Below are 9,146 nucleotides of genomic sequence, written 5' to 3'. Positions count from 1 at the left end.
CAGGTGGTCGAGCACCCTCAGCCCCTGCACAAGGTCATCCCCGTGGTCAGCACCAGGTCCAACAAGGCGTCTCCCTGGTGGGCTGTGCACCTCCTGGGTTAGACAGAGGTCCTGCATTCGGGCTAGGGACCGACGTGAGCGGTCAGACCTGGCTGACTGCTCCTCCCAGCAGATGTCTGGAAAACTCAGGTCCCCCACGATGACCACGTCCTTTGACCTAACAACCTCCGTGAGCTGATGTGAGGATTCTTGGTCTAGCTCTTCCCCGTGGTCGGGGGGTCTGCAGTAGGTGGCCAGAGGGAGAGCACCACCTCCCAAGTCACCCCCTGCTTCCTCCAGCCCATGGAGGTCACCCCTCAGCTCTGGCCACACCGGACCACTTGGCTCAAGGGCACAGGCGGGATCAGGGCCCGCAGCAGCATGTCCACAAGCAGCACCAGCCTCAGGTCTGGCTCAGCTGGGAGGGGGGGCAGGGAAGCCTTGGCTCAAGAGGACTCCCAAGACTTAGAGAGAAACTAGAGCCGCAGGGAAGGCCGGGAGCTGCGGGGTCACATCTAGTCCCAGCCCAGCCTGGGGCAGGATCAGCCCCCTCCAAACCAGCCCAGACAAACCCCGTGTCCAACACAACACAGCCACCCCGATATAGCCCCAGGCATCACCCCTGCCCCTGCCCCCCGGGTGCGGCGGGGCCATGGCTGCCAACGTCCAGCTGCTGCCAGGGGGGTTGTGGGCGCTGCAGAGAGCCCAGGCCCAGGCCGTGCCCCTACCGCAGAGGAAGGCAAAACCTCCCCAGGCTGCACCAGCCCAACCAGGGGAAATGCATTCCTGCCCTCAATTGCCAGGTCTCCTGCCGTCCCCGCAGCCCCCGGACACTCACAGCCGCTCCAGTTCCTTGAGGTCATCGAAGGCGCCGCGCTCCACCGTGCTGATCTGGTTTTCCATCAGCTGCCTGGGAGGGAGGAGGAGAGCGCGGGTCAGCACATGGCCGGGGCCGGGGCCGGGGCCGGGGCCGGGGCCGGCTCACTCGTGGGGCAGCTGGCAGGGAACGCGGCCAGCTCTCGGCCTCGGTGCCATGCTCGGCCCTCGCTTCTCCTGCTGCACGCATCTTCCAGCACCCTGGTCCTTGGGCTGTGAAAGCCACTGCCCACGCGGCGCCAGGGCCGCGGCTCTGCTCCAGGCACTCGAACCACATGGGCAGAGACCCCAGCCGGGGGCAAGCACCCAAGGGCCATGGTCCCTCGCCCCCTGGGCACTATTTCCAGCCTCTCCTCTGATCCTGGTTTCTTCCCCGCCCAGTCCTGACACTGCCATGGACCCTGCAGGTCCTCAAATCACCAAGGCCGGTGACCTGTGACCCCAGGCAGGCCACATGCACCCGAGGGAGCCCCTTTAAGTCATGTCTGACCATCAGGGCCATATGCTGCCCCAACCCTACAATGACCCCTGCTCCCCCTAGAGCCGCTAGGTCCCATGGGCCAGGCCTGACACGTCCCATGGTCTGTCCACAGGATGCTACAATGAGGCTGCCAGGGGTCAGCAGCTGGACCCCCGAGCCCTGCAGCCTCCCTTCCTACAGCCCCTTGGGCGCGTCCTAGCCAGAGCCACGGGCAGGGACTGGCACCCGACCGCTCCAGCCCCACGTCCCCGCGTGCGACCATGGTCTCAGCCCCAGCCCCCAGCAGCCCCTCGACCCCTGTGACCGGAGGGGCGCAGGGCACTCACAGGACGCGCAGCTGCTTCAGCCCCGAGAAGTCGTTCCTGCCCACACGGGTGATGTTGTTGCCATTCAGCTCTCTGCGGGGGCAAGAAGATGCAGCTGGTGAGTTGTGCGACCATGCCAGGCTCCTGCCCACACGCCCTGGGACCCACGTACCCTGCACACAGGCTGCGACCCCTCCCAAAGGGGCTGGGGGTCCCGACTGGGGGCTGCCCAGCGCTGCCTCGGGGCAAGGTTTCCCTCCCTGCACCAGCCCGGGACAAGCGCAGAGGGGCTCCCGGCGGGTGTGAGCCGGCCCTGGCAGTTCCAGGCACAGCCCCACATCCCCCTGCAATCCCTGTCCCCTGCACCCTCCACACCCCCGGGCACCCGGCTCCATTGCCCCACGCTGCCCTCCGGGACACCCCAGCAGCAGGCACCCAGTCCCTGTGGTCCGGTCATGCGGGGCCCTTCGGCAGCAGGGTCAGCAGCACAGAGGAAAGCCTTTGGTGACCCCGGGGAAGAGTGATGGAGCTGGACGACCCCTGCAGTGGTGCCAGCCCTCCCCACATGTGCTGTGGGCATCTGAGGGGCTCAGGGCTCTTCCACCCCCCTCCAGTGCCCCCAGCTTTGCTCTCCGTTCATCCAAGCGACTCCCCGGGCCCAGGGTCAGAAACATCTGGTCAGGACATAAATCATGGACAACGTTTCCCAGGCAGGAGAGACGGAGCTGGGTTTCGTGGAGGGCGGACGGGGAAATGGGCCCAAGGTTGGAGGCTGGCTCTGATGTCGGGGGTGTAGGAGCGAGGGGCGGCGCGGGGGCTGGGGCACCATTGACCCCTGCCCCATGGAGGTGAATGCAGCGCTCAGGCTCCTGTTGGGGAAGAGCCAGAGTCCCCTTCTCCAGGCAGGCGGGAACGTGACTGGCCCAGTGACCATCGCTGCCATGCTGGGGAGACACAAGCAGCCCAGACATGCCCCCACCTCCCTCTCAAAGGAGCTCCAGAGGTGGGTGTTCAGGCACCACTCAGAGCCCAGGGCTCCATGCAGTGCCCAAACCCGCCCAACCTGCATCATGGAGCCAAGCCCCAGCCCACTGCTGCAACCAAGGCCAGCTAGCTCATGCCAGAGCCCCTTCAAGGTGCAGTTCCCCACATTTCCCTTCCTGATGCACCTGGGGGGTACAAGGCCCAGCCAGCCCCATCATAAGCCATCCAAGTGACCATGCTCCCGAGCGCTGTGCTGCGCTGATGCTGAGCAGTCTCCAACCCCTGCAGGCCACCAGTCCTTCCTGGGCTCAGCGGCCACAACTCATTGCCGGCTGGCGCTGGGGTGCCAGGCACCAGCATTCGCTACCCTGATTCATTAGAGCTGACTGGCAATTTAGCAGTGTGTGATGCAGATGGAAGCCTGACCACACGGCTCGTTAAGGAGATGCTTGATGATCGGCAGGTCATTTTCCACCTGTCCTCCAGACTGGGGACAACGGAGAGAAGCTGCACCAGCCCTAACCCAACTCATCGTGATGAAGGGCCCCGCCACCATGCAGGCCTCTCGCACCGAGCGCCTCCTCGGCCTCGCGACAGGGGCCGGCCTAGGCTGTCCAGGCCACCCTGGGCTAAGCACCTTCCTCACCCCTGGAGAGGTTCATCCCAAGCAGGAGCTGTAGCGATCGCAGTCCACGTTTCATCTGTGCACGGCTTTTACATCAGATGGATGTGGACATAACCTGCTTCTGTGCTTCGTTTCACTTCGCTGTCGCCGGGGAAGTACTTCAGAGGGGGCCTGAACAAGAGCCCAGGAGGGGTTCGGTGAAATCAGGTGATTTTGGAGCTCGTTCATCCACAGCCAGAACAGCAGCAAGCTGGGCTCTGTCCTTTCCAAGGGGCAGTGGCCACGGGGACAACAAACAGATGACGGCGAGTCTCGGCTAACCCTGCTCGAGATGGGACGCTCTCACTCCAAGCCTCTGTGGGTGAAGGGGATCGATGCTCCATCTCTTAGCACCCCGCTGTGCGAGCCCCCGGCCCCCCGTGTTTCCCTACAGAGCTCAGCTCCCACGGACCCTCCGGCCTGCCCAGGGCCACGCATGGACCCCGACCTCGATGTGCACAGACCTGCTCCCCGCTGTGCTCCTGGAGGCCCTTCCCTGGCACGACTTATCCACAGCCCCGGCTCCTTCCCAGCATGGCTTGGCACCCTTGGCCATGCGCCCCCCTCTCACAGCCTTGCTGCAGACTCGATTGCTCCTGCCCCGCGGAAATCGGCCGTTGTTCGGTGAAATGGCCGGGGCTTGGGGGCTTCCCCTTCCAAAGCAGCCTCCGACAAAAGCCACGTCATCCGTGGGCTCCACACTTGCGGTGCGCCGGGCTGGTCTCCTCTGTGTTGCGGCCGTGCGCAGACGCCTTTGCTTGTGGGCACCAACCCGTCAGAGCCCGGGATGGGGCAGCAAGAGACGGACCACATCGCCCAGCCCCAAGAGGGATCGCGGGCGCCCCAAGCTGCTCTGGCAGAGCTCTCAGCCCCCTGGAAGGGACTCCCACCGCCCCCTTCACGGCCGGCCCCAGGCTCAACAGCAGCAGAGCCTGAGCTCCAACCTGTCTGCAAACGCCAGCAATTACGGGACGTGCAGCAGGGCTAATCATCACTCTCCGGGCAGCAGCCTTGAACCCTGTGATCACGGCCCCTCGCCCGGCTCTGCTCCAGACTAAACAAGCCTCATTCCTGGAGCCCCTGGCAGCCCTGCATGGGCAGCCCCAGGGCCCGCCGGTGCCAAGCCCACAGGTGCCCTCTGCATCACCCTCAATCCAAGGATGCCCAGACATGCTCTGCCTTGGTCCCTCAAGCAGGGACGAGAGGGTGATGCAGAGCAAGGACAATGCCCCCTTCCACACTCCCGGCCCTGAGCCACGCGTGGGGGCCGAGGCCATTGGTAGTGCTGGGGAGCTCCAGCCCGGGCTCCGGCATGCCCAAGCTGTCAACCCCAGCTCCAGAGCCGCGGGCGGAGGGAGGCCTTGCAACCTGTCAGTGGCACAAAGGGGATTAGAGGGCTAATCCTGGCGTCCGCTCCACCCCTGCTCCGCCCTCGCCTGCCGCGGGAGATGGGGACCCGGCGCAGGGGCAGCCAAGGAGCACACGGGGTCCCAGGCTGCCCCGCGCCTGCCAGCCTCTGGCCAGGGTCAGCACAGGACTGCTGTGCCCCGTCCCATAGGTGCCTGGGGGGCAAACTGGGGCTCCTCCACGGGGCCCTGGAAGCCGCCGGCCATACGGCTCATCCTTGCCCAGCTGGGCCCGCAGGGGTAGAGGCAGGCGGGCCCAGGCCGCACAAACCCCGGGGTGCCATTGTGCAGCTGAAGTGGCTGATAGCGGCTAACAAGCTCCGACCGCCACCATCCATCCCTCGTAATTGCACGGCATGCTCCAGCCTCCCTCCATTACAGGGCCGCAGGAAGGGGGGCTCCTAGGACTCGGATGCAGGCGATGGTGGGGGATGAGCTGGTGCTGCCTGTCCCAGGATCCTGCCTGCAGTGGCAGAGCTGGACCCTGCCAGGCAGAAGGGGCCCAAGCCCCCCGGGGTAATGGAGGGTGGGGGAAGCGCACGTGTGCACACACCAGCTGTATGGGAACTGGAGAGCAGCAGCAGTTTAAGGTGGGACAAACCAGCTCCAAGAGATAAGACCACCCCGGGGGTCCTTGGGCACAGCTGCCTGGCCTCGGCTGCAACCACGTAACCGTGGGATGGCTCCGAGACCTGGAGGCCAGCAAGGGCACCACGCAGGCACGCACCAGCAGCTCACGGCCATGTGCTCCAGCCCCGTGTGACTGCTATCACCCCACGTGGGCAATGGGGCAGACATGGGCTGGCTCTCCGCCACGTCCAGACCTGGACACAGAGCTCACGTGGATCATCACCCCGTGGCGCCACTTGACTCCTCCTGGAGATGCACAGACGGCTAGTCCGGGCCCTGACTATGAGCCTGTTCTGCAGGTGTGCGCACATGCGTGTACGTGGATGCATCAACACATATGCACACATGCACATCTGGGTACACGTGTGCCTACATGCATGTTTACACTCGTGCACACTTGACTCAAGCACACAGTCCTCCAAGCCTCAGCGGATCCCTCCATCATCCCCCAGCAATGCTCGTGCCTGCCCTCTCCACTCTGACACCCCACGAACACGCTATCCGGCCCCACCACTGCGCCCATTGGTGGCCTGAGACCCCCGAGCCGGTTACAGGATGGTGATATCCATCGCAGCACCTGAGCAACCTCGCCCAGCTCCAGGGTGGGCATCGCGCCTCCCTGCCATGAACACTGAGGGGGGACAAGAGACGGAGCAGGCAGCTGGCACCACAGCGGTGCCGGCTCCGGGGTCTTGGGAACAAGCCACCCCCTCTGCCAGGGCCCGGCAGCCCCTTGCACACCTGGCACATCTGCAGGCCCAGGCCCAGGCGAGTGGCTGCCCCTGAGCCCCCTTGCCCACCTCCTGCCTCCGCACTGAGCCCTTTGGAGACGGAGCCAACGGCCGGCAAGTGCCGAGAGCCCTGTCGCTGCCTCCAAGCTCCTTCCACCGCAGCCGATCTCTATTCCTGGCTGCAGCGCCCACCCCAAAGGGCAGGTCTCGCTCTCCTCGTGAACTCACAAAGTTTGCCGCCAGCCAGGACTGGGAAACCACAGCAGATGCAAGACGCATGTCCCACCCGGAGCCACGCGCAGGCTGCGCCGGGAGAGCGCCAGCGACAGGGAACCCCCCCGGTCCCCGGAGACCAGCCAGCCTTTGTCAGGGCCCGCGCAGCCAGGCAGGCGCTCAGCAGCTTGATGGCTTCATTAGGCAGCTCGGCCACGGCTGCTTCGCGCTGGCGGGCAGGGCTGCGAGTGGTGGGGAGCAGGCGGCGCTCAGTCGTTCCCACTACCCCAACCGTGCCCGCAGCACTCGCTCGCTCCCAGGGGCACACTCATCCCACATGCTCCCACGGCCCCGGGGTTTCCAGGCTAGGCCCCGTGCTCAGGCTCTCGTGAGAAGGGCCCTGAATCCACGCTCCGGAGAGCACGGGCAACGCCGCAGCTGCGCTGGACACGGGCGGCCTCTCCCCGCAGGCAACCGCGGCCCCGATCCCACGGAGGGGATCTGCAGCGAGCGCTGCGGCTCCTCCCGGGGACCAGAGCAGCTGCAGCTCCTTTTATTGCTTCGTGCCAATCTCCCTGCGCACCGGCGGCCTCCGCAATGCAGCAGAATTGCAGCCTGCTGCTTGCACGGGTCCGAGTGCGGCCCCCGGCTGCACAGACGGGGCAGGGGCCGGCCCCCGGGCTGCTATGACCGTGCCCTGGGCAGGTCTTGGCCCCGGGCTCTGTGCCTGTGCCAGGAAGGGTGGGACTGGACGGGCCAGGCTCTGCCAAAGGAAGCGTCTGCTCCAGGACAAAGGGGGTAGTGGGAAGCCCAGCAAGGACGTGTCCGTCTGGGCAGCGACAGTCATGCATGTGCCCCCCACGGCCCAGGGGCGGTCGCCTGCCAGCTTTGCCCGTGCACAAGGGCGTGGAGGCTCTGCCGAGGGGACTCAGCAAGGCACTCTCCAGGGACCCAGCTCCGGTACGTGAGACGAGCGCCGGGTGCGGGGCTCTGTGCTCCCCAGAGGTTACCCCGCGGTTTCCAGACCCAGCCCTGGGTCACCTCCGGGTCTGGAAACCCCTGACCGAAGACAAGCACGTGGCCGCCGGTGCCGCGCTGCAGGGGGGAAGGGAGGCCCGAGGCAGGGAACCACCTGGTCCCGACACTCGCAGCAGCGCAGGAGGGGAACCTCGGTGTCCGGGCGGCTGGCGTCGCACTGAGCGGGCAAGGCCGACGTCTCCGGCTCTGCAGGCCGCGGAGGCCAGCCCAGCGCCTGGGGCACAATCCTGGCACCCGGGAGACTCATGCCCAGCTGCCTGCAGGGTCCTGGGAGACCACTAGCAGGCCAGACACCGGGCAGCGGGACAGCGCTGGTGCTTAGGCCTTGAGGAGGCCTCGGCTCCCCGGGGAGGCAGGGAAGCCCCGGCACGGCCCAGTGCACGTTCCCTGCGCTCCCCGGCCCCCTGCAGCACCTGGGACCCTCGCGCCTTCCCCAGGCACACCAGCAGGTCCATGGGCCCTGGCACCGCCGCCTCCCCAGCCCTGCCCCCCGCCCGGCTGCAGCACGGCAGGAACAAAAGCCGAGGACACGCTGGAGTCGAGGGAGCATGCGACAAAGGAAGCGCGGCCGCGGCACTGACCGCGCTGGGGGCAGCACGGCCCCTGCCCGGCAGCGCTGGAGCCACCGCATGCTGTGCCATAGCCCCTCTACTGCTACCGCCAAGGGAGAGTCTCCCTCCATGCTGGGGCTTTCTGCAGCCAGGCAGGACACACGGGTGCTGGTGGTGCTACCAGGCCCATTGCCTCGGCTGCACCCGGCGTGGGGACGCGGCCCTGCCCGCCCCACCGAGTTTTTTAAACTAATATTTTTCCAGCCGGCAATTCCGGGGAGAGCGAGCGCCGCGTTGCCATGGCGACCCAGCAGCAGCATCTGCCTCGCGAGGAGCCGACGGGAGACGCTGGGATAGAATTGCAAATGTCCTGCGCCCCAGCCCGGTCCCCGGGACTCGCCTCGCGGCAACCGGGTCCCGAGCCAGCCTCGTGCAGCAGGAGCTGGGCAGCGAGAGCAAGGCTGCAGGGACACGACCGGGCCCAGGGAGCGTGGGGCATCCCCGGACCGGGGGCTTGGGGCTCTCCACCCGCCCCAGCCGGGCCGCAGCCAGGGCAGGCAGTTCCCACCGCCAGGCCAGGGACCAGCCAGGACCCCCGTGCTGGAGCTATGCCCTGTGCTCCAGGCCGCGCAGGGAATGGCCTCGTCTGCACACAGGCCCAGCCGGGACCCGGGGCAACCCCCAGCAGGCAGGCCTGGCCAGGCACCTGGCAGAGCCCCACGTGGATCAGGCCCAGGCTTTCCAGCAGAGCAGGGCACCGCCGTGGCACAGGGCAAATGCCAACCCCAAGCCCAATTCTGCTGCTGCCACCGTCATTAGGCTTCAGGGTGATTGTGACATTGGGCGGCGTAGGGGTCACCCCCAGCGCTGAGAGCAGCTCCCAGGCGAGGCCCAGCTGGGCACCGGGGTCATGGTCAGGAGGGCTGCAAGCACTGCCTGGATCTCAGCCTGGCAGGGGGAGCTCCACGAAGCCCCCCCAGGCATCCCCCACCCCGTGCCCCAACCCCAGCCACTGTGGCCAGAGCAGCCTGGCGACACTGCCAGGACCCCCAGCCTCTGCCTGCTGCTACGCCCTGGGCCGCCACCGCCCGGTGCCGTCGGGGCACGACCACCTGGGTCAGGACCGGCAGCAGACGCGGGTCCGTGCTGTCTCCCTGCTCAATGGCAGCCAGGGAGACCCGCTAGTGCAAGGCACCAGTCACCCCTGGAACGTGTGCAACACGCCAGG

The 9,146-nt window shown here is 66.8% G+C and overlaps 1 protein-coding gene across 1 annotated transcript in view; it reads right to left on the bottom strand.

The window, feature by feature from the left end:
• Positions 1–5,995, bottom strand: part of SLIT1 (slit guidance ligand 1) — a 67,100-nt gene extending 61,105 nt beyond the window's left edge. Inside the window, exons 1-5 of the mRNA XM_019502137.1 lie at positions 5,938–5,995; positions 5,483–5,579; positions 3,404–3,481; positions 1,723–1,845; positions 878–949 (exon numbers count right to left, since the gene is read on the bottom strand). Of these exons, the coding sequence (XP_019357682.1) occupies positions 878–949; positions 1,723–1,845; positions 3,404–3,481; positions 5,483–5,579; positions 5,938–5,995 (428 nt within the window). The remainder of the gene's footprint in view (positions 1–877; positions 950–1,722; positions 1,846–3,403; positions 3,482–5,482; positions 5,580–5,937) is intronic.
• Between the last annotated feature and the right edge of the window lie 3,151 nt (positions 5,996–9,146).

The sequence above is a fragment of the Gavialis gangeticus genome, unplaced genomic scaffold (genome assembly GCF_001723915.1).
Source record: "Gavialis gangeticus isolate Ggan-Ray unplaced genomic scaffold, GavGan_comp1, whole genome shotgun sequence".
Classification (NCBI taxonomy): Eukaryota; Metazoa; Chordata; order Crocodylia; family Gavialidae; genus Gavialis; species Gavialis gangeticus.
This window is presented reverse-complemented; position numbering and strand designations above follow the sequence as displayed.